The sequence below is a fragment of the Monodon monoceros genome, unplaced genomic scaffold, assembly GCF_005190385.1.
Source record: "Monodon monoceros isolate NGI ecotype Baffin Bay Population unplaced genomic scaffold, NGI_Narwhal_1 Super_Scaffold_21, whole genome shotgun sequence".
Classification (NCBI taxonomy): Eukaryota; Metazoa; Chordata; class Mammalia; order Artiodactyla; family Monodontidae; genus Monodon; species Monodon monoceros.
In genome coordinates this window covers 137,226,459-137,251,755 of record NW_021703778.1, presented here as the reverse complement: position 1 = coordinate 137,251,755, position 25,297 = coordinate 137,226,459, and the positions used below count along the sequence as shown (strand labels likewise).

At 46.2% G+C, this 25,297-nt stretch overlaps 2 protein-coding genes and 1 pseudogene across 8 annotated transcripts in view; 2 read left to right on the top strand and 1 right to left on the bottom strand.

Annotated features, from left to right (window-relative positions):
• Positions 1-25,297, bottom strand: part of SYNE2 (spectrin repeat containing nuclear envelope protein 2) — a 332,333-nt gene that overhangs the window by 4,861 nt on the left and 302,175 nt on the right. For 5 of the 7 annotated variants that reach the window (XM_029238372.1, XM_029238375.1, XM_029238373.1 and 2 more), the window contains 12 exons: positions 16,736-16,898; positions 11,003-11,190; positions 10,342-10,492; positions 9,810-9,992; positions 8,262-8,399; positions 7,062-7,256; positions 6,256-6,538; positions 5,678-5,746; positions 4,622-4,761; positions 2,673-2,787; positions 1,534-1,736; positions 355-555 (listed from right to left, as the gene is read on the bottom strand). In XM_029238372.1, the coding sequence (XP_029094205.1) occupies positions 355-555; positions 1,534-1,736; positions 2,673-2,787; positions 4,622-4,761; positions 5,678-5,746; positions 6,256-6,538; positions 7,062-7,256; positions 8,262-8,399; positions 9,810-9,992; positions 10,342-10,492; positions 11,003-11,190; positions 16,736-16,898 (2,029 nt within the window). The remainder of the gene's footprint in view (positions 1-354; positions 556-1,533; positions 1,737-2,672; positions 2,788-4,621; positions 4,762-5,677; positions 5,747-6,255; positions 6,539-7,061; positions 7,257-8,261; positions 8,400-9,809; positions 9,993-10,341; positions 10,493-11,002; positions 11,191-16,735; positions 16,899-25,297) is intronic. The other 2 variants (XM_029238377.1, XM_029238376.1) reach the window with 1 other exon arrangement.
• The window catches only part of ESR2 (estrogen receptor 2), a 193,753-nt gene that overhangs the window by 72,742 nt on the left and 95,714 nt on the right, over positions 1-25,297 (top strand). The window lies entirely within an intron of this gene.
• On the top strand, positions 22,888-23,893 carry LOC114904432 (annotated as a pseudogene).

Here is a 25,297-nt window from a genome sequence, read left to right as displayed (position 1 = left end):
CTTGTTCTAGGGCCAGGTCTCAACACTCTGCTATCCAGTGTTCCTGGCAAAAGGACAGACACAGGGCAATGTTGGTGTGACACTTCCAACCTACTGGAACGCTTGCTGGAACCCTTACAGTACGGGTGGGTCTGGGCAACACAGTGGGAAATGCAGGGCACGTGTCGGGTCTCTGAGGCAGCAGGTAGGCCGCTTTGGAAACAAATGGTAAAGCGCATGCTTCCTAACACAAACCATATTTGGCTGCGTGAAAGCAGCCTGAAGATGATAAACATATCTCTTCTCCCACCCACGTGGGCCTGGCTGTGCTCGGGACTGGACCTTGGGCACCGGCTGGGTGCTGAGTCGCCGTACCTGGCACTGCATGAGCGACAGCCGTAAGCCCTCTCTCCAGCTCTCCACCGCACCCTGGGCCGCGTCCCAGCGCAGCCGCAGCTGGCCGACTCTGTCTTGGAGCTCTTCGGAGTCGGTGCTCTCAGTTTGCAGAAATTCCTTGCTGCTCACGTTGACAGAAACCACTAAGGCCTTGTAGGTGTCAAAGGCTTTTAGTATCTCCTACCGCAGAGGGAAAAGACTGGGTCAGGCACTCTAAACAGTGATGTGGGGTTCATTTTGAACTTCAGTGGGGAACGGATCTTCCAAACACTTCTCTAAGCCGTGGCCCGGCATACAAGAGCAACGTCGCCTGTCACTGGCTGGGAAGCCTCAGGTAAGGGAGCTGCCTTACGAGGTCACGACTTGGCTGGCCAGATGACTGGGCTGAGACGAGGCCCGTCTCCCAGTGGACCAACTACACCGCAGGCATGAATAGACCCTGCTGGCCTCTGTCTGGCTTAATAACATTTCTGGGTCAGATTAAAAGTCTTCTACATAAAGCACACATAGTTATCCTGCATTCGCCCCGGAGTACTGCAGAAGTGTTATTCCGTAGGATGAGTGGTAACCCCTGATGTGTCAGTGCACAAAGTAAACCAATAGTACGAATGTGAAGACTGCCTGGATACCCCAAAGCTCCTATCCTGGGTCTTCTTGGGAGCCCAGGCTCATGTTCAGAGCACCCCCAAAGTGCAGGGTTCAAACTGCCCCTCCCCTGCTCCCTGGCTGTGTGGGTGACAGCTCCCAACTGCGTAGCAGAGTAACCGCTCAGGCCGCAGAATCGGTCGGTAGGTGCGCTGTCCTCCTCCTCACCCTCCGCACGCCACCCCCCGTCTTGCCTGCGTACAGTTTGGAAGGGTGTTTTTAGGCTGCCTGTCCATGGCCACAGCGGGGGGGGGTCCCACAAGAGTCCAGGGATCCCTCAGCAGTCAGATGGGAGCTGCACCTCCCCAGCACTGCTCTGGGCTTTGGGATCATCTGGAGATGCTCCTCTGAATGAAAATACAAATCTTCACCTGTGTCCTTGCTAGTTACAGAAATGAAGTGCGAGAGGCTACTAACCACACAGCGTGTGCGAGCCGCCCCCGATGCGGCAGGCAGAGGATCTGACGTGCATATGCGTTCTGAAGTCCTCTTCCCCTCCACGCCCTCACTCACCTTCAGCCTCTTCACTCGGAGTTCCATTTCCTGCATACCAGAGGGAGGCTTTGCCAGCTTTAACGTTTCCAGCTCTGCTTCAGTTTTTTCCAGCCACGTGGTGATGTCGCTGATATCAGAGTTCAGCTGCTGCAAGTTTTGTTTTATTCTGAGTTTACTGTGAAGTTCTTGTGCTTGGATCAACTCCCATCTATCAAAGGCACCTGGAATAAAAAGCCGCCAATAAAAAGAATAATGCAAACATTTCTCTGCTTCCAACTAATTCAGCGTCACAGTGATAAAATCTGCGGGGCATGCTCCTTGCAGGAGCCTTGGGGTTTGGGGGTTATCACTTCCCCCAAGTGTGGAACAGCATGTTTCCCTCGCTCTGGTTCAAGCCCTGTGCTGCTGCACTCCCACACAGGCCAGGACGAAGTAGGGAGCTGCTAGGAGGCCCAACATGTTGCCAAGATGCACTGTGGTCCCAGGCTCCGCACTCCAGTTCATGCTGTATTTAAGGCACTCTCGGGCTTCCCTGGTGGCGCAGTGGTTGGGAGTCCGCCTGCCGATGCAGGGGACACGGGTTCGTGCCCCGGTCCGGGAAGATCCCGCATGCCGCGGAGCGGCTGGGCCCGTGAGCCATGGCCGCTGAGCCTGCGCATCCGGAGCCTGTGCTCCGCAACGGGAGAGGCCACAACGGTGAGAGGCCCGCGTACCACAAAAAAATAAATAAATAAAAAAGGCACTCTCCCCTCTGTCCATGAATGATCAGGTTGATGCTATGAACTTGACTTTAGGCTCAGTTGAGTCATGACTTTTCTGGTCTCTCGAGGAGACACCCGACACAACTCTTTGATCATCATCTTCGTGTCTGATCTTCACATACAAGTGAAGTCATGCAGGTAAAAACAGACCCTTTATCATGAGGCTCATTTTGTCAATATTTAGAGAATAAATAACAAACAGGAATTTGTTCATAAATACAAGTCAGCTGATTCTAAAATAACATTGGCTGCTATAGGCCAAGTTCGGCAGTTTTGGTGAATTATGTAGTTGGTCAATTCCTAATCAATGTTCTGTTGAGCAGTGCCTTGAAGTAAATGTCCAACTAACCCAAAACACAGTCTCCACCTCATAACAACGGCCCAATTTAACTGTACCTGACTGCTGCCCGGTGAGAGCAGCCAGGCCCTCGTCTTCCCGCTGTGGGCCGCCAGTCAGGACTCTGGGATCTTCTTTGCCACCTTCAGTCCCTGGAGACAACAGCAGCTTTACCTAGAATGAGACAATTTTTATGTTACCATCTATACATTTTAAAGGCATCTGAAGAATGTCTTGGCTCATATTAACAGGTAAGAAATGAAGATATAGGAGCCCTTTCTTTTGAAGGGTAACTTGCTGGTAATACAGAGGCACTTTAGTGTATGGGTAGCATTTATAAGCAGCAGAGCTGATGGCAGAAATAAAGCTTCTGCAAAGGCACAGGGGGAGGGGTAAGCAGGTAAGATGTCAATATTGGGAATAAAACGGCCTGATTTAATTTGAGGCTTCCTAACACTCCTCAATCCAACCATGCAAAAAGGCTTAAAAACAATCGTTGAGCTTACCAGACTGTTATTGTGTTAGCACTTTTACCTTTGCACAGTATTTTACAAAATTTTAGTTATCCCTCCCAGTCACTCCGTAGAGCTGGTTGGCATTATTATCACCGGGAATCGGAAACAGAGCACAAACCTGCCTCCTAGGGTCATTCATTACCAAGCATTTATCTTTCACTGTACATATTGACTCTTGTGTTATCACAGAGCTGCCTGGGCTGTTATCTCAGGACTTTCCAAAAATAAATGTATCTTATTTTTTTAGAAAACTCGTGTTTTTTGGATTGTGTCCATATGGCCTATTTCTGTGGAATGAAAAGAAAAAACCAAAAATCCTTCAGATTGGAGGTTGCAGACACACAGACACAAAGGGCTGAGCTTTTGAAGGTGGCCAGGCAAGGAACACAAGCATAGTTACCGGAAGAGGCCAAACCACATGGTCCTGGATGCAAAGCAAAGGTGAGGTGCTGGGGGCTCTCTCTCCGGGACTGTTAGGTCTTATTCGGCACCACAGAGGGACAGATTAAAAATGATAACTGCTTGCTAAGAGGAAGAGTTTCCGAGTTGGGCACGGGCAACACATTATCAAATGATTGGGGTCTGACCGTGTTTAGGCAGAACCTTCTCCAACTGTCTAGCAACATCCACTCCTCCACACAGAGGGCACTCTGACAACTGATCTAGTGATGTTCACATCACTTCTGGTTTCTCTAAGAGATGACACTAAAAATGTGTGAGACGTCTTAATTTCAACTTGCTCGTCACTAATTCTCTGTACTGAGAATGATCTGGGGCCAACATTAAATCCTCCGCAGGCTGGCCCGCAACAGCTGCGTAACCAGAGCGTGGCAAGGGCTCATGTTGCCTGAGGAAAGTGCAACTAAGAGGGAACAGTCACTGGTTTAACAACAACGACAAACTATATACAGTAGTGATAACAACAATAACAATAATGGTGACCACTTCGAGGGCCTTCTTTATACCTTCATACACATTAATGCTAACAACAATTATGTAAGGTAGGTTTATCCTCAGGTGAGGAAGGCTTACAGAGGCAAGGTAAAGTGTTTATGGTCCTAGAGCCATTTACTGGTAGGGCAGGGAATCAAACCCAGGTCTACCACTGCACGCTGTCAAACCTTTCTGAACAGGAAGTCACAATTTTCTGAATACGATGTGTAGGCAAGGTAAACATCAAAGGTTTGGGAGCGCAGGAGTGGCTCAGGAAGGCCAGCACTTTGTTCCTCCGCTGTTTGCACGATGACTGACTCAACAGTAATAATCCCTGTCATAGCGCATCAACACTCAAAGACGGTGTTTGGCCAGATGGCTATCTCTAAGTCCAGTCAGTTATGCCAGAGTTCTCATGAAGTATGTCACCACGGGAAAACCAACCCAAAATATGCCTGGGGAGTGAGCACACACAGCATACACCCAAAGCTCTCTCCCTTTAAATGTTTTAACTATTACTCATGCACTTGGGTTGTGCTCTCAGTGGGGTCAAGACTTACGTAGGCTGGTTTATAAGGGGTGCTGGAATCGGAGGGGATGGGTTGGACATTCCTGTCACCTCCCATTTGTTTGTAGCGACGCTTGCGGCAGGGAGGGCTGTCAGGAACATGCCACGAGTGGCCTTCAGAAATGGATTTACCTGAAACAGAAAAATAGCAAGTGACAGTCCATTCCCTCCAGCCAAAGCATTCATATTTAGTTACACAGAAAAGGTCACGGGTAACATGGCATCAGGTTACAGTATAACATGAGTTCTGCAGCTTTCCTTGCAAAGCATGCATGTTTGCAAAATGTCAGTATGTCCCCGAAGGGAATGAAATGAGACTCATGCAACTGAGCGGCACTGGGCCTGCACTAGATGGGTTCACAATGGAGCACGACAAACACGTGACCTGCTACGGGATGAGTGGCCTTTTGGAGCCGGGGGCTCTAGCGGTGGGGGGCACTGGCGGCAAGGCCGGGTTTGGGGGCCAAGAGGACTGAAGGCCTCTTAGGAGTGAGGGAAGAGTGAACATCAGGATGGACTAGGGGACCGAAGGGCCACTCGTGGCTCTCCCCAACCACTGCAGGTGGGGATGGGGCAGGGAATGAAGATCAGAGCTGCAAGTCAAGGAGAGGGAGGTGTCTTCTCCTGTGGCAAAGGCAACAGTACCCTCACCCCCCCCACCTTCCCACCCTCTCCCCAGGAAATCACCGTAAGCAGGGTAGTAGTTCTAAACCAAGCCACCATGAAGAAAGCTTGGCCCATGCCAAAGGGCTTGAGTGAGATGGAGAGAAAAATAAAAATTTTAAAAGGCACCTGAAAAACTCCCTTCTGCACAGGCCTGAAGGGGAGGAGAGGGATGGCGTGGAGACTGCTCTGGCCTGGGAGGGTTTTGTATGGAGCACGAAGCTATGTGTGAGTACGGCAGTGCAAATACACCATGACACGAGGACCAAGGCGCATGGTGTCCACAGAAGGCAGAGGTCAGACATGACACGGGAGCGAGGTCTAGGATGCCGTGTGCACCACAGGACGCTGCCGTGTTGGGACGCATGCACGGGCAGGGGCCTACCAGAAGACGCTTTCAAAGTTTTTGTGGTCATTTTAAGATATGCCTCAGGATTTTCAGGGATTTCTACATCTGAAAAAGAACAATGTCATTTTCCTCACTGCAGGCGTCTGTAGATGAATGCCCAAGTATTAAGTTAAAACAGTAGAAACATTGTCACCTGGGAGGAGAAAAGTGACTACCCTTTATCTGTTTTATTAAAAAGCTTTAAAGACCCAGAAGGAATTTTTCAGTTAACTCCTGACCGTCCGAAACAGCGGCGCAGGAGGGGAACTGCGTAGAAAGGACAGAGACGCTCAATCTACTGATATTCTGAAAAACTCAATCGAAAAGGCCACTGATGAGCCTCCTGTCTATCAAGAGCCATCAGCAAACAGCCTTCATGTCCCAACGTGGACTTTGTGTATTTTTCCCTTTCATTCCACCAGGAATAGGAAGGAGCCAGCCCTCAGGTAGGTCAAAGGCGGTCAGGACAGACACAGGAAGCCACAGGAAGTCTGGGTCAGCCGCAGCCTGGACCCTGACCACTGAGAGCTGGCCGTGTTGCTCAGGCGCTAAGGACTGGCCGTGTGGGGCCATACCTGACAGCGCGCTGTAGTACGGGCCCTCCTCGTCTTCTTCGTGAGAGGAGGAGCCCCCCACGTCACCTGTGTGATCCCACTCCAGCGGGATGGAATCCACGCTGACAGGGGTCTCACAGCCGGAGCGCTCGGGCCCTGGTGCTGGGGGCACCAGGTGACAAAGGGACTGAGGGGACGAGGGCTCCTCGCTCTCTCTCCTTTTACGCCAAGAGTCGTCCTGGATCTCTCTGGGGTCTTCCACATCGGTTTCATTCTCAGAGGCTTCCTTTTCATCTTCCAAGCCCTAGAACGGGGGTATCCAGTTTTCAGAATTAACCACTAGGAAGTGGCGGCTTCTGAGTAAGTATTGGCTCTATATTAGTAAGTGTGGAAAGAGCACTTTTCAACTCAGCTTTTTAAAGCAGACTCACAGATACAGAGAACAAACCAGAGGTTACTAGTGGGGAGAGGGAACTGGGGAGGGGGCAATATAGAGCTGGGGGACTAAGAGGTACAAACTATTCGGTATAGAACAAGCTACAAGGATATATGGTACAACACAGGGAATACAGCCAATATTTTATAATAACTATAAATGGAATATAATCTTTAAAAATTGTGGATCACTATACTGTACACCTGTGACTTATATAATATTGTACAGCATCTATCTATACTTCAGCAAAACAAAAACATAGTTTTTGTTTTTTCTTTTAACCATAGAATAAATCATTGTTAACCACGCACAGTTTCCCAATTCTTTAAAAGTGGAGGCAAACATCCACTTCGGGTGGCCCAGCAGCCCCGCGTGAGGGGCAGCCCCTTACCGACGCGTGGGAGGTGAGCCTCCGGTGGAATCGGGAGACCCTGCCAAACACTTCCTGGCAATAGCGGTGCAGCTCCTCCAACTCATCCTCAATCAGCACGGCATCCAGGGGCTCACTCTTCTGAATGAGCTGCTCCCCAAAAACGATAAGCTGATCAATCTTGTTGGTATTTAATGTAATTTCCTGCTGGAAACCCTATTTAGAATATGAGAAAGAAAGGATTTCAAACTCAAACTTCATCAGTTTTCAACTAAGTGACTCCAAAGATTTAAGAATTTAAAATGATCATATGTATGTATTTTTTTCTTCCCCCTCCTGGGCACTGACTTTTCCAGTTACAATGATTCTAAAGGTCTGACATGGATGAACCTTTACTGTTACTGAGTGCGAGGGACAGACCTTGTCTTATTGACGCTTGGTAGAATCAGAAAATTTCCCGTAGTAAGTCTCCACCGGGCATTTCTGCTGACACAGTAATAATGCTCATTGGTGCCGTTATACCATGGAAGGCAAATCAAATTTCCATTTCTCAACCTCTTATAAAATTTAGCCAAGGAGGAAATTATAGTGCGATTAAAGTGTAGTACAGACATCTGTGACAGTGGGAGAGAAGATACCTGTTCCTGGTCCCACTCTTTTCTTTTTTTTAAAAAAAAATGAGAGGTCTTTTATTTTTTAAATTTATTTCTAAAATATTTATTTACTCATTTAGCGGCGCCGGGTGTTAGTTGGCGGCATGTGAACTCTTTCTTGCGGCATATGGGATCTAGTTCCCTGACCAGGGATCGAACCCGGGCCCCCTGCATTGGGAGCGTGGAGTCTTACCCACTGGACCACGAGGGAAGTGCCCTGACCCCACTCTTGAGAGAGAGTTTCCTGCTGCTACAGCCCACAGGTTGCACTCAGACTCAAGTGCTGGAGAAACAGCACCTTATGAAGTCCTGTCTGGAACCGCAAGAGCGTTCTCCCCTTGGATGATTACATACGACAAAGAGAATAAAGGGCCTCGTTCCAATACCCCTTGACTGTAAGGAACAGTATCCTTGCTTGTGATAACCTGGCAGTACACAGGTGGATGCAGTCTGGCTGCTCTGACACTTCTGGAACCTGCTCTCAGGGTATCAGGTGAAGTCTGTACTTGGCCAGCTCTCCCCTGCCTAGGTGCACTCTTTGGGGAGGAGCTAAGGAAGCAGGCCTTACGTTCAGCTGGCGCATCTTGTCGTCGGCATCGCTCTCCGAGAAGTGCTCCACGTTGGTCAGCTGCAGGTCCATCTCCGTGAGCCACACCAGAATGCTCTCCCTGGTCCCCTCGAATTCTTCCCTTTGGTTGGTGAAATGCTGCGAAAGGGTGAAAAAATCACATTTGTGTTGATGGCGTAACGGGAGTTCAGGCGGACAGCAAGGTCACTCTCAGAAGAGGGGAAAGGTAGCCCAGGGTACCCCCGGAGGCCCACACGGCCAGGAGCCTGGGGTCTGGTCCTGGCTGTGGGATACCAACGAGCCCCCTAAACTTCCCTGAGTCTCAGTATCTGCTGGTAAACGAGGTGTGGGAACGTTGACCGTGATCTCTAAGGTTCTTGCAACATTTGAAATTCTATAATTCTCTATTCTAAGTCAGTGATTTTCCCAGTCTGTCCTCTGAGGAACACGCCCCTCTCAAAGTCCAGGCTAGGCACTTGCCTATTTTCAACTGTTAGCCTCCTGTGGGAGCTTCTGCTTGACAGAAGGATTTAGTAGCTTCAGGATGGAAAAGTATTGATCTCGGGGTTGAGCCTGGACTAGTGCCCCATTTGCCTTCACTGATATAATTCCGAATGTATTTCTTCAAAAAAAGAAAACCCAGATTTATCACTTCCAATTAATGAGGCCTCTTGGGTTACCACCTCATAGATGGGCAGCTGATTCTCAAACAAACATAGTGCCCAATGAAGGTTTAGGCTGGTCACAGTCAAATCAAGTCAGCAGGAGATAAAGAAATTAAGGCAAGGGGGTTGTGGAAAAGCTAGCCCATTTCTTCCTGAGAGGGTTAAACAAAAAACCCAGATTTTCCTCTTAGAATGGTTTCAAGAGTGCTCTGCCTTAAGAACGGAAGCAAGGATTAAAATTACTTCCTGTAGCCACAACCCACACCGGTCCTGTCAGTTTACACCTGGACTCACAAAAGTTGACATATGATGTCTTCTGAATCACAAAATCTAAGGTGACGGTTCACACCCCAGAATCAAACCCATCATTTGAGGGTTTGAGAGGTTGGGAGAACTGTCACTGTCCCCAAGCCCCAATACAGAGCGGGGGGCTCTGTCTGTTCCCCCACAGTGCAAGAACCAACGGGACACACAAAAGCGGGCAGATGGGCAAAGGGGGCCTCGTCTCAGACTAAGAGGTACCTTCGCCCGACCCGGTGACGGCAGCGCCCCAGACTGGGCAGTGTGTGGGCTGACGTGACACCCTCAGGGGTGACAGGAGTGGAAAAAAAGCGATGTGTTGGTAACACAATCCCTTGAATAAGCTCTGCCTGAGAAGCCTATTCCGAGGCAAATAACTTCACTTTAAAAAAAAAAAAAAAAAGGAACGCTTTTTGGCAGCTTTGCGCTTAAACAAAAGGGAGGCTGTACTGGAAGAATGTCAAGACAGCTTAGGCCTCAAATGAAATCTACCCGCTGCTTTGGTACAAGCCTGACATCACATATCCGACCCCCTCCACCTCCCCAATATCTACAAATGACCCGGTGACGTAGAGGAGGTTACTCGGAGTCTCCGCAGGATGGCTGTGACCCGCTTCTGGAGGTTGTCCCAGCGCTGGTTGCCCTCGTGCACCATCTGCTTCAGTTTGCTGGCCGTGTCGGTGCGGTTCTCGCGGGCCAGCCGCCGGTACTGCTTGTTGATGAGCTCCAGCTGCGTGAGCCTCTCGTGGATCTGCCGCTGGAAGGCCTGTGGCAGGAGGGGACCGTGTCAGTGCCATAGCTGCAGGGCCCCGGGACACCCCTTCCAGGCCCCAGACCACCTGCCTCAAGTGTCCATCCAACGGAATGGCCACAGAGGGCTGGCTTCACCCGTTCTTCTGACACTACTGAAGAACAGACTTTCAAGTTCACGGCCTGCGGTTGGCATAAATCGGTAATGCCCCACAAAGCCGCTGGAGCAGCTGATGGCGGGCTGGGGACTGGGCGGCCGGGGCCAGAGGTGGGGAAGCCTGCCACTTACGGGAAGTCATTTAAGCCAGCCCCGAGCCCGCCACATCCTCGGTTATCAGGACCACTGGGCTGGGGGGGGCCTTTACCTCGAACCTCTTCAGCTCTTCTTTGGCAACGGTGTACAGCACCTCGGAGGAACTCGGGCAGGCCGCTGTCCTCTCGGCGGACTTGAGCCAGTCCTCGAAGCGGGAGTAATCATCTAAAAACTTCTGCCAAAGCCGCCATGTCTCCTCAATTCTAACAGGAGGAAAGCAACTCAGTACAAGCCATCCACGTCAAGCCGAGCTTTTACATGGCTTTTTCTCCCCTGACTGGTCCCAGTCCCAGTCCCCCTTGCACTGGCACTAAGTATTTAGGGGGAGAGACCCTGCTACCCCTTCCAGGAAATAACCGGAGACATCACTTTGTGGTCAGGACACCCCCCTTCTGGGAGCGCCAGGCCCCTCAGAGCTTCTGCTTCACAGAGGTCACCCAACAGGAGACAGGCGTCCTCCACTACTTAGAGCTGGGACACATCAGCACAGTGGCCACCTGCTGTTACACCCCAAGACACAGGAGGGCTGGGGAGAGACATGACCCTGCCTGTATTCTCCTTGAATGATCCCCTTAATAAGGACTGGCCACACCTACTGAGCCTTCCCCGCCAATACTTGGCACGCCCCTCAGTGAAGCTAACAGAACACAGTCACTGTTATGTAGGTCAGTCGGGAACACGCAGTCGGCATCCAGAGGCAGCTCGGTCCTTACTTCATCCGCCGCTCCATGGACATGGCACAAATGTTCCTCCAGCGCCGGTCCAGGCTCCTGGTGGTCTGCTGGACGGAGTCGCACTCAGTCTCGTTGGCACAGGCATCGGAGTCGTGCAGGAGGACGTCGCAGATGTTAAACACAGACTCCACCCCTGCACTGTGCTGTTCTATGTCTCGCTGCAGGTCCTACAACGATGGGAGAGTAGGAAGCACACTGAGGTGCTGGTGGCAGTAGTGGGAAGGTTCCCCCTGACCCTCTTCCAGCCCGGGGGGCACGGTCCTGTGTGCATTTCTACCTGGGACTTGGCAACATAGGCTGAGTCTCTCTCAGCTTTGGGCAACCCCTGTGCGACAGTATCTGACACAAGGCCTAACCGTGGGCAACAATGGGATTGATCTGTTGAACTAACTATGTGAGGGGGTAGGAGTGGGGATTCCCTCCCCTGAGAGCCCAGCTCCCCCAGATTCTGGGGAGTCATGCGATCTACTCCGCACCACCTGATCCCAAGGGCCTTCAATTTAGACTTGACTTTGGGGAGGTCTTCCTCGGAAAACTGACTTATCTTCAACAGGACCTAAAACTTCAGCAACAGAAACTCTTAACCTTTTATGGGTCACAGAATTCTTAAATCTCCTAAGACCTCTGTACTATCTTCATACACCTCCACCCCCCAAACTGTGCTCGCAGCTGCACGGTGTCCACAGCCTCCCCAGGAGCCTATCCTGGCTCCATGGGCCCAAGGGGTAGAGATGCTGCCCTCCAGCTGATGGAGTCCGGTCACGGCTGTAGCTCGGGGAGGGGGCGGGGTCTCTGGAGTCTTGTCCCATGATGGGGAGAGTGCTACTGATTCAGGAAAACGAAGGGTCACCAAGAAAAACATGCATGGTCATAGGAAAAAGTGGAAAACTTGTTTAAGTATAAACATGGCATTTTCAGTTATCACCCAGGGAGTGTTCCTTCTACACACAAGGGCAGGGCTGGGGGAAGGGCGAGGTGAGGTGCCTGTTTGTTTTGTCATTCTGGATGAGCCAGGCCTCTCCTGATATCCAAATTCTGTGATGAGTGACATGAGACCACACCACTTGTCTTAGTACCCAAATTACACTGTGAAATAGACGAAGTTAAATAAGCTGCTACTAACTATACAAGTTCCCTGGATTCAGCATAGTCCATTTTACAGGAGGGATTATTTTATAACAGTGGCTGCCACTGTCTACAGAAAAGCAGCATGAAGTTCATTCCAGGTCACCTCAATATTTAACAATTTTGGAGATTACGACTGGATTACTAGATAGGACTAATGTTTTCTTACTTTTCTTCTGATAAATGCACATTTGGATAATTCTGTGTCCAGGTGGAAATGAAAGAATAAAATGCTAACACTCAAATCAAGTTTTAAATCAAGCAGTTCTCAACACAGATCCTAATTGATGAAAAATGAGCACCTCAAAGTTATATTCAGAAGAAAATGTGCTTTTCAGTTTGTCACCCTGTGTGTCCTATGAAGAGAGATGTGCAGGTGATTTTTTTTTTAAGCTTTGCAGTCAAAGACAAATGTCTGAAATGCTGCAATGGGGGCAGTCATCTTGGGGTCAGTGGACTAGCTTTATAATTAATAGGTTTAAATAGAATTCCAGGTTTAAGAATTCTTACCCATTCACAGAATTGCCACAGGCTTTCCTAAAATTTACAGATATTGATAAACAACCTTTTAAACTTTTTTTGCCAAAATAATAAATATGGAATCCTAACGCTGGTGCTAAATAAGTAATATTGACAATTATCATTGAAAAATGGTACCTGCCCCTGACCTCACCTGGTAGGGTTGGGTAGGATCTGGTTGAAAAGCACTGAGAAAGTCTAGTCTATGGATAAACACGAATGCCATGTATTTTAATAGCCTCTTTGCAGTTACTCTCCATTTTTTACTCAGCTTTTATTGAATGAAACAGCTAAAGAAAACTGATTTATATAAAGGGTAAACGATGGCAAGAAATGAGCTCTCTGATAATTTACAAAAGACCATGAACATCTTGGCTAAAAAAGGAGTCCAGAGTTTTTCAAAATTTCCAAAACAAACTTCTAATACACCACAAAATGGCCTGCTGATACTGTAGTATGAACTAGTTAGTTGTCTTGTAAAATATAAAATAAAGTAGTGGACCATATTTTAAAACACAAACCACTGAAGTACTGGACAAGTGACATTTTGCAAACTGAAATGATCCCACCACTAGTACCCATTGAGGCCCGAGTTTGCACAATGACTGGATTTCAAAAGTGTTCAAACGCAGAGACGAATCCGACTTAAGAAACAACGTAAAACAATGTGAAAGACTTTTGCCAATGGTTCTGGAAACATGAGTGCCTGTTTACTTTGTTTTTCTGCTCCTGAGTAGGTGACACAGAGCACTGAAGCTGGGAAAGGGCTGAGGGAAGTTGAGGATCAGTGAGAGGACATGGGGAGAAACAGGAAACCAGAGCAGAGAATGCAGCCAGGAAGAATAACACAAAAGGAACTAGAAAAAATGAGATATAGGGGGGAAAAAAGGAAAACCAGGAAGGCAGAAAACCATGTCGTGTGTTGTGGGAACCCAGGTGGTGGCTCCAGAGTGTCTCCGTAGGAGGGGCTGGGGGTGTCAAGCAAGTCCAGCAGGGTGGTCCTGGGCAGTGGATGGGCTTTGGCATGAAGCTGACTTGGCCACTGGGGAGGGGACTACTGGTAACTATAGGGTGTGGGGGTAACGAACCCCCCAAGCCACCATCAGGCACCCCTGGGATGCCTGGGAACCAGGCAACCAAAGAAAACTGGAGAGAGATGCTGAAGACTCAATGAAAGTGGTCCATGGTTTAAACGTGTCACAAGGTGGCCACCACTTCCTTTGCATTTTGAAGATGATCTATTCTACAGGAATAACAATACAACACTTATTACCTAAGGAGTTTCACATAAAGAAGAGAAGCAAAAAAGACTTTTATAAGGTCTGACCCCTTCTGCACCAGGCCCCCAAGGACGTTATAATGAGGGTGCAGGGACATCATGGCACTTTATCACTTTTGGGCCTGAGGGCTTTCGCAGAAGGCACTACTAGATGATCCCAAGAGTTTGGGTCTTATTTCTGGAAGCAATCAAGCAATTTATTGTATTTAAATCAGTGACAGAAACACAGGCAAGGTTTTTAAAAAATGGCCCATAAATAATTATTTTGTGTGACACATTTTCTGTTTTTGGTGGAGCATTTAAGGTCTAGGTTTAGTTATAATTTTGTTTTTTTAAATAAAAATACTACAGGTTTCCTCAGGACATCTGTGGTAGGCAGAATATTGGCATCCCCAGAACCTGTGACTATACTAGGTTACATGGCAAAGGAGAATTAAGCGTGCCAATCAGCTGACCTTAAGATAGGGAGATTATCCTGGATTATGTGGGTGGGCCTAATGGAATCCCAAGGGTCCTTAAAAGTACAAGAAGAGTCAAGCAGAGGGAGAAAGGCTCAGAGAGATGCACCGTTGCTGGCTTTGAAGATGGCGGAAGGGGGCCATGGGCCAGGAAAGGCAGGCAGCCTCTAGGACTTCAAGGCAAAGAAATGGATTCTCCCCTAGAGCCTCCAGAAAGGAAAGCAGCCCTGGTGACACCTTGACCTCAGCTCTGCGTCAGATTTCTGACCTCCAGAACTATAAGATGATAAATTTGTGTTCAGCTGCTAAATCTGTGGTCATCTGTGACAGTGGCAATAGAAAATTAATACATCCAACTTCTTCACAGCAAAGTGGTCCTGAATACTAACTCCATAATTTTTTTTTTAATAAGAATTCCATGATGGTGATTCTAAATTCTATAAATTGGAAACCTTCAAATCAACCAGACTGAAATTATATACCATTTCAGTACAGGAACACACATGGCCAAGAGAATGGCAGCTGCTCCAAACTGTACACTCTTGGGAATAAATTCCCTGCAATTTAATGATGTTTTGTCACACATCAGATTTATAAAATGTTAACACAAGTTATTAGCCCCTGCCAAATTTAGCCACGGGCTAAAGGGAAAAATGTTGTCAGCTTTTGTTCTATTTACCTGAAAAGACTCACCAGTCAGGGTAAATGGTTATTTGCAAGGCCTGTCTATGAAGAGACTATTCAAGAAATTCAACCTAATGGATCAATCTTGTAAATAAAGCTGATAATGTTCAGTAGCCCTTTACTGATAAGGGCATTAAAATCTCTGCAGTGTCCATTAACATGGTAGTTATATCAATATTCATTTCTCCACAAAGCAAAGACAGAATATAGATGACCTCAGTGAAAAAGACATACTTAAATTTCTGAGGCTAAGTGGAAAAACCAGTATTTTTACTTTGCAGCATTGCTAAATCATACTAGTTTGAAAATCAGAGAATAGGCATTATTCAAACAGTAATTGTAATAGGATTAAATAAAGATCTAAGTCCAGAGTATTATCAAATACTTAGCTCTATTTCGTGGTAGCATGAGATGTTGCTTATTATCATGAGAAGGACTGACCTGACCTCAAGAGAATTTATAATCAAGGGGTGGCCTTCAGGCTTTGATAATCTGATGAAAAAGTTTCAGCCCCCCAATTCTGTCTCCAAGCAGCTGGGATATGTGAGTGAATCGGTGTGTTGACAGACAACAAACACCAAGGCTTTGAAGGAAACATGAAGAAAACAGATACAAGGCTGTGACCTTGGTAGCGACCATATTGCTCATATGGTTAAAACGGAATCTGCTCACAGGGCTGCGAAAAACAAGTGAAGGAAAGCTACTAAAAGAATAATATAAGCTTAGCTATTTTAAAAGTAAAGAGGGGGCTTCCCTGGTGGCGCAGTGGTTGAGTCTGCCTGCCGATGCAGGCCGGTCTGGGAAGATCCCACATGCCGCGGAGCGGCTGGGCCCGTGAGCCATGGCCACTGAGCCTGCGCGTCTGGAGCTTGTGCTCCGCAATGGGAGAGGCCGCAACAGTGAGAGGCCCGTGTACCGCAAAAAAAAAAAAAAAAAAAATATATATATATATATATATATATATATATATATATATATATAAAAAGAGAAGCTCAGGCACTGCATATGAGAATGAGCATGTAAACGTGAGCCTATGGAGGGTAGGAGAGTGGATTTGACAAGTCAGTGAGACCAAAAAGCACCTGCCAGGTTAGGGGCAGGATTCGGTGGTGTTTAAATTGTGGAATTTCCAGGGTTGGCTAAGAGGGGATATAACTGATGACAGAAATGCACAGAACATTGCAGGAGAGGCTTCCTAAGCTATTGGTCCAAACATGCTCCTTCTTCCACACACCCCCGAGCGCTCCCCTTTTCTTGAAGCTCTATCAGACCCATCAAGTGTTGTCCCATGAAAACCTTCTTTGGTTGGAAAAATTATTTTTCTTTCAATTCATTGCCAAAACTATAGTAACAAAAACAGAGATTAAAAAAACCTTATTCACGGCTAAGATTAAGGTCTGCATCTTCAACATTATTCAAAGTATTTCACAAAGAGCAACATGAATGGTGGTGGTGGGGTGGGCACTCAAGAGATGGATGCCTCACACCGCCAAGAGCATGGACAGGCAGGCAGCTTTCTCTGGAAAAAACATACCAGTATTACAAAATATGAACCCACTAAAATGCACAGCCAGTGCGGGGATGGTTTGCATTAGCAGACCCTGTGAACACCTAGGCTCTGACAAAAGCCCATTCTCACTTCCCCACCTGCTGTTCAGCGAGCCTCTTCTGGATCTCTTGATCATCACAGACATCATAAACCACAGGCTTAGAGAGCTCAGACTCGATCCGAGCCAACCAGGTGCGAAGGTTGCTCATGTTTTTGTCTAACTGCTGAATAAAAGCGAAGGTCTCCTTCAGCTTCTTCACCCTAAACATATTTGCAGCAAAAAAGAGGTGGAAAACAAAAGCATAATGTTTAGTGGTGAGAAGAATGCACCCAAAAGCCTGCTGGAGGTTAAAAAGTAATCATCACTGGTTACTGATTTTATAGCAGGGACTAATGCTCACGTCGCCAGAGTTTTTACACAATATGGGACAATTTACAGAATTGCTGTTCCGGCTGATTTTCAAATGGACTAAGAGATAATCTACCCATGCAAGTATGAAGTCCTATCATTCTCAGGGTGGGATCCCCTGAGACCCAGAACATCTTTCTGGGGTCTCAGAGGAGATAGGAGATGCCATTTCTTTCTTTCCAGGTTGAGATCACCACATGTGACTTGTCCAGTTTCTGTTTTGGGTATCACCAAGATCACAGCAGCCAGGGACCTTTCCTGATGGGTAAAGACGTTACACACCTGGCTCATTGGTGGTACCTGGCCTGCGATGCTTCTCATGGGACCCTCTTCTTGAGCAAGTACAGAGCATGTGCCAAACCCCACCACGTCCAGCCTGAGGGGCTGGGGGTGCCGTACACATGGAACCAGTCCATCCTAGGGCAGCTGTCTCAGCCAAAAAGGGAGGGGTGGACACATCATCTACAAGCACAGTTGCAGCTCCATCTACATGACCAATCTGCCTGGCTCAGCGTGGAGTGGATCTGAACTAAGACACGTGGCGTCAGCATACACGGAGAGCTCCCGGGCATGCCAAAGTGCTGTCACGGGGAAATGATGCAGGGGCTGGGGAAAAATGATCTCCATATAGATCCTGAAAGAAAATGTTAAAATCCTCAAGCAGAGGGAGTGAAGGCTTGTTCTGGTGATCTGTGGGCTTTTTAGTTAATCCCAGAGACTTGAAGTAATGGCTACAATGGAAAATTCCCGCTTACTGATACTCATGTTACAAAGTGCTATCAGAACTGCATCCCAGGGACTGGAAAGAGAAACTGGGGCACTGACTCCTAACTCACAGGAAGTGCCCCACCTTCCCTGACAGCAGCATCTCTTCCTTGACTGCCTGTGAACAGCTTCCTGCTGCCCCCCTCACCCTTCTCCCAGCTTCTGGTTCTGTAGCCGAAGTGTACAGCAAGTCTGATTCTCGCTCAAACTCTTCCACGGTCCTCGCCTACCCCGACATAGCAGTTTAACGCCCTGACCTTTCTAGTTCCTCAAGCGGTCAGTGGCCTCTCTGTCTCCAGCCCTGCACTCTGCGAAGTGGCTCCCCTCCCTTCTCCTGCAGCTTCTACCACTGTTCTCTCCGAGATCAGCTGAGGGCCCCTCGACCACGTGCCCCTGCAGCCCTGTGTCTGCACCCCTCGTTGACTGTGCCCATCTGGACAGAGCCCACACCAGCCAGGCTGCATGGGGCTACCTCTGTGTGCACAGTACCTCCAAGACCGCCTGGTGGCCGGGAGGCATTGACAAGCATTTGCTGAATGAATAAATGTGTGTAATAATCCACTCCATGTGATTATTTAATAAAACCACAGGGTTGTGAGTGTTTATTATTTAAGTAAACCAGAGAGATTTGAGAAGATGGCGGAAGAGTAAGACGCGGAGATCACCTTCCTCCCCACAGATACATCAGAAATACATCTACACGTGGAACTGCTCCTGTAGAACACCCACTGAATGCTGGCAGAAGACCTCAGACCTCCCAAAAGCCATGTGGAGGACAGGCTCTTGGTGCTCCAGCCAGGCATCAGGGCTGTGCCACTGAGGTGGGAGAGCCAACTTAAGGACACTGGTCCACAAGAGACCTCCCAGCTCCACATAATATCAAACGGCAAAAATCTCCCAAGATCTGCATCTCAACACCAGCACTCAGCTTCACTCAACGACCAGCAAGCTACAGTGCTGGACACCCTATACCAAACAACTAGCAAGACAGGAACACAGCCCCACCCATTAGCAGAGAGGCTGCCTAAAATCATAATAAGGCCACAGACACCCCAAAACACACCACCAGACGTGGACCTGCCCAGCAGAAAGACAACATCCAGCCTCATCCACCAGTACACAGGCACTAGTCCCCTCCACCAGCAAGCCTACACAACCCACTGAACCAACCTAAGCCACTGGGGACAGACACCAAAAACAACGAGAACTATGAACCTGCAGCCTGTGAAAAGGAGACCCCAAACACAGTAAGATAAGCAAAATGAAAAGACAGAAAAACACATAGCAGATGAAGGAGCAAAGTAAAAACCCACCAGACCTAACAAATGAAGAGGAAATAGGCAATCTACCTGAAAAAGAATTCAGAATAATGATAGTAAACTTGATCCAAAATCTTGGAAACAGAATACAGAAAATGCAAGAAACATTTAACAAGGACCTAGAAGAACTAAAGAGGAAACAAACAATGATGAACAACACAATAAATGAAATTAAAAATACTCTAGAAGGGATCAATAGCAGAATAACTGAGGCAGAAGAACAGATAAGTGACCTGGAAGACAAAATAGTGGAAATAACTACTGCAGAGCAGAATAAAGAAAAAAGAATGAAAAGAACTGAGGACAGTCTCAGAGGCCTCTAGGACAACATTAAATGCACCAACATTCAAATCATAGGGGTCTGAGAAGAAGAGAAAAAGAAAAGGACTGAGAAAATATTTGAAGAGATTATAGTTGAAAACTTCCCTAATATGGGAAAGGAAATAGTTAATCAAGTCCAGGAAGCACAGAGAGTCCCATACAGGATAAATCCAAGGAGAAACATGCCAAGACACATATTAATCAAACTGTCAAAAATTAAATACAAAGAAAACATATTAAAAGCAGCAGGGGAATAACAACAAATAACACACAAGGGAATCCCCATAAGGTTAACAGCTGGTCTTTCAGCAGAAACTCTGCAAGCCAGAAGGGACTGGCAGGACATATTTAAAGTGATGAAGGAGAAAAACCTACAACCAAGACTACTCTACCCAGCAAGGATCTCATTCAGATTTGATGGAGAAATTAAAACCTTTACAGACAAGCAAAAGCTGAGAGAGTTCAGCACCACCAAACCAGCTTTACAACAAATACTAACAGAACTGCTCTAGGCAAGAAACACAAGAGAAGGAAAAGACCTACAATAAAAAACCCAAAACAATTAAGAAAATGGGAATAGGAACATACATATCGATAATTACCTTAAATGTAAATGGATGAAATGCTCCCACCAAAAGACACAGACTGGCTGAATGGATACAAAAACAAGACCCGTATATATGCTGTCTACAAGAGACCCACTTTGGACCTAGGGACACATATAGACTGAAAGTGAGGGGATGGGAAAAAGATATTCCATGCAAATGAAAATCAGAAGAAAGCTAGAATAGCAATTCTCATATCAGACAAAATAGACTTTAAAATAAAGACTACTAGAAGAGACAAAGAAGGACACTACATAATGATCAAGGGATTGATCCAAGAAGAAGATATAACAATTGTAAATATTTATGCACCCAACATAGGAGCACCTCAATACATAAGGCACATACTAACAGCCATAAAAGAGGAAATCGACAGTAACACAATCATAGTAGGGGACTTTAACACCCCACTTTCACCAATGCACAGATCATCCAAAATGAAAATAAATAAGGAAACACAAGCTTTATGATACATTAAAAAAGACGGACTTACTTGATATTTATAGGACATTCCATCCAAAACCAACAGAATACACATTTTTCTCAAGTGCTCATAGAACATTCTCCAGGATAGATCATATCTTGGGTCACAAATCTAGCCTTGGTAAATTTAAGAAAATTGAAATCGTATCAAGTATCTTTTCTGACCACAATGCTATGAAACTAGATATCAATTACAGGAAAAGATCTGTAAAAAATACAAACACGGGCTTCCCTGGTGGTGCAGTGGTTGAGAGTCCGCCTGCCGATGCAGGGGACACGGGTTCGTGCCCCGGTCCGGGAAGATTCCACATGCCACGGAGCGGCTGGGCCCGTGAGCCATGGCCGGTGTGCCTGCGCATCCGGAGCCTGTGCTCCGCAGCGGGAGAGGCCACAGCAGTGAGAGGGTTGCGTACCGCAAAAAACAAAACAAAACAAAACAAAAAAGCAAACACATGGAGGCTAAATAATACACTACTTAATAACGAAGTGATCACTGAAGAAAACAAAGAGGAAATCAAAAAATACCTAGAAACAAATGACAATGGAGACACGACGACCCAAAACCTATGGGATGCAGCAAAAGCAGTTCTAAGTGGGAAGTTTATAGCAATACAATCCTACCTTAAGAAACAGGAAACATCTCAAATAAACAACCTAACCTTGCACCTAAGGAAATTAGAGAAAGAACAAAAAACCCCCAAAGTTAGCAGAAGGAAAGAAATCATAAAGATCAGATCAGAAATAAATGAAAAAGAAATGACGGAAACAATAGCAAAGATCAATAAAACTAAAAGCTGGTTCTTTGAGAAGATAAACAAAATTGATAAGCCATTAGCCAGACTCATCAAGAAAAAAAGGGAGAAGACTCAAATCAATAGAATTAGGAATGAAAAAGAAGAAGTAACAACTGATACTGCAGAAATACAAAGGATCATGAGCGATTACTACAAGCAACTCTATGCTAATAAAATGGACAACCTGGAAGAAATGGACAAATTCTTAGAAATGCACAACCTGCCGAGACTGAACCAGGAAGAAATAGAAAATATGAACAGACCAGTCACAAGCACTGAAATTGAAGCTGTGATTAAAAATCTTCCAACAGGGCTTCCCTGGTGGCGCAGTGGTTGAGAATCTGCCTGCCAATGCAGGGGACACGGGTTCGAGCCCTGGTCTGGGAAGATCCCACATGCCGCGAAGCAACTAGGCCCATGAGCCACAATTACTGAGCCTGCGCGTCTGGAGCCTGTGCTCCGCAACAAGAGAGGCCGTGATAGTGAGAGGCCCGCGCACCGCGATGAGGAGTGGCCCCCACTTGCCACAACTAGAGAAAGCCCTCGCACAGCAACGAAGAGCCAACACAGCCATAAATAAATAAATAAATAAATAAATCTAAAAAAGGACAAAATTCCAAAAAAAAAAAAAAAAAAATCTTCCAACAAACAAAAGCCCAGGACCAGATGGCTTCACAGGCAAATTCTATCAAACATTTAGAGAAGAGCTAACACCTATCCTTCTCAAACTCTTCCAAAATATAGCAGAGGGAGGAACACTCCCAAACTCATTCTACGAGGCCACCATCACCCTGATACCAAACCAGACAAAGACGTCACAAAGAAAGAAAACTACAGGCCAATATCACTGATGAACACAGAGGCAAAAATCTTCAACAAAATACTAGCAAACAGAATCCAACAGCACATTAAAAGGATCATACACCATTGTCAAGTGGGGTTTATTCCAGAAATGCAAGGATTCTTCAATATATGCAAATCAATCAACGTGATACACCATATTAACAAATTGAAGGAGAAAAACCACATGATCATCTCAATAGATGCAGAGAAAGCTTTCGACTAAATTCAACACCCATTCATGATAAAAACCCTGCAGAAAGTAGACATAGAGGAAACTTTCCTCAACATAATAAAGGCCATATATGACAAACCCACAGCAAACATTGTCCTCAATGGTGAAAAACTGAAACCATTTCCACTAAGATCAGGAACAAGACAAGGTTGCCCACTCTCACCACTCTTATTCAACATAGTTTTGGAAGTTTTAGCCACAGCAATCAGAGAAGAAAAAGAAATAAAAGGAATCCAAATCGGAAAAGAAGAAGTAAAGCTGTCACTGTTTGCAGATGACATGGTACTATACATAGAGAATCCTAAAGATGCTACCAGAAAACTACTAGAGCTAATCAATGAATTTGGTAAAGTAGCAGGATACAAAATTAATGCACAGAAATCTCTGGCATTCTTATACACTAATGATGAAAAATCTGAAAGTGAAATTAAGAAAACACTCCCACTTTTCATGCCAGATAAGGGTCCATATGGCTTTGTTCTGGATTCCCGTTGTAACTTAAAGGGAAACATTAACAATGTCCGGAGCCCTTGATGTCCTGCAAATGCAGGAGGAGGATGTCCTCAAATTCCTTGCAGCAGGAACCCACTTAGGTGGCACCAACCTTGACTTCCAAATGGAACAGCACATCTACAAAAGGAAAAGTGATGGCATCTACATCATAAATCTGAAGAGAACCTGGGAGAAGCTTCTGTTGGCAGCTCGTGCCATTGTTGCCATTGAAAACCAGCTGATGTCAGTGTCATATCTTCCAGGAATACTGGCCAGCGAGCTGTGCTAAAGTTTGCTGCTGCCACTGGAGCCACTCCTATTGCTGGCCGCTTCACTCCTGGAATCTTCACTAACCAGATCCAGGCAGCCTTCCGGGAGCCAAGACTTCTGGTGGTTACTGATCCCGGGGCTGACCACCAGCCTCTCACAGAGGCCTCTTATGTTAACCTGCCTACCATTGCTCTGTGTAACACAGACTCTCCTCTGTGGTATGTGGACATTGCCATCCCATGCAACAAAAAGGGAGCTCACTCAGTGGGTCTGATGTGGTGGATGCTTGCCCGGGAATTTCTGCGCATGCGTGGCACCATCTCCCGTGAACAACCATGGGAGGTCATGCCTGATCTCTACTTCTACAGAGATCCTGAAGAGATTGAAAAGGAAGAGCAGGCAGCAGCTGAGAAGGCTGTGACCAAGGAGGAATTTCAGGGTGAATGGACCGCTCCAGCTCCTGAGTTCACTGCTGCTCAGCCTGAGGTGGCGGACTCGTCCGAAGCTGTGCAGGTGCCCTCTGTGCCTATTCAGCAGTTCCCCAGTGAAGACTGGAGTGCTCAACCTGCCACTGAAGACTGGTCTGAAGCTCCCACTGCTCAGGCCACCGAGTGGGTAGGAACAACCACTGAGTAGTCTTAAACTGTTCTTCCACAAACTCTTAAAATGGAAATAGGTTGATGGAAAATAAACAGTTTCTAAAAAAAAGAAAAGAAAAGAAAAAACCACTCCCATTTACCATTGAAACAAAAAGAATAAAATATCTAGGAATAAACCTACCTAAGGAGACAAAAGACCTGTATGCAGAAAATTATAAGACACTGATGAAAGAAATTAAAGATGATACAAATAGATGGAGAGATATACCATGTTCTTGTATTGGAAGAATCAACATTGTGAAAACGACTCTACTACCCAAAGCAATCTATAGATTCAATGCAATCCCTATCAAACTACCACTGGCATTTTTCACAGAACTAGAACAAAAAATTTCACAATCTGTATGGAAACACAAAAGACCCCATATAGTCAAAGCAATCTTGAGAATGAAAAATGGAGCTGGAGGAATCAGGCTCCCTGACTTCAGACTATACTACAAAGCTACAGTAATCAAGATAGTATGGTACTGGCACAAAAACAGAAATATAGATCAATGGAACAGGATAGAAAGCCCAGAGATAAACCCACGCACATATGGTCACCTTATCTTTGATAAAGGAGGTAAGAATATACAGTGGAGAAAAGACAGCCTCTTCAATAAGTGATGCTGGGAAAACTGGACAGGTACAAGTAAAAGTATGAAATTAGAACACTCCCTAACACCATACACAAAAATAAACTCAAAATGGATTAAAGAACTAAACGTAAGGCCAGACACTATCAAACTCTTAGAGGAAACATAGGCAGAACACTCTATGACATAAATCACAGCAAGATCCTTTTTGACCCACCTCCTAGAGAAATGGAAATAAAAACAAAAATAAACAAATGGGACCTAATGAAACTTCAAAGCTTTTGCACAGCAAAGGAAACCATAAACAAGACCAAAAGACAGCCCTCAGAATGGGAGAATATATTTGCAAATGAAGCAACTGACAAAGAATTAATCTCCAAAATTTACAAGCAGCTCATGCAGCTCAATAACAAAAAAACAAACAACCCAATCCAAAAATGGGCAGAAGACCTAAATAGACATTTCTCCAAAGAAGATATACAGAGTGCCAACAAACACATGAAAGAATGCTCAACATCATTAATCATTAGAGAAATGCAAATCAAAACTATAATGAGGTATCATTTCACACCAGTCAGAATGGCCATCATCAAAAAATCTAGAAACAATAAATGCTGGAGAGGGTGTGGAGAAAAGGGAACACTCTTGCACTGTTGGTGGGAATGTAAACTGATACAGCCACTATGGAGAACAGTATGGAGGTTCCTTAAAAAACTACAAACAGAACTACCATATGACCCAGCAATCCCACTACTGGGCATATACCCTGAGAAAACCGTAATTCAAAAAGAGTCATGTACCAAAATGTTCATTGCAGCTCTATTTACAATAGCCAGGTGATGGAAGCAACCTAAGTGTCCATCAACAGATGAATGGATAAAGAAGATGTGGCA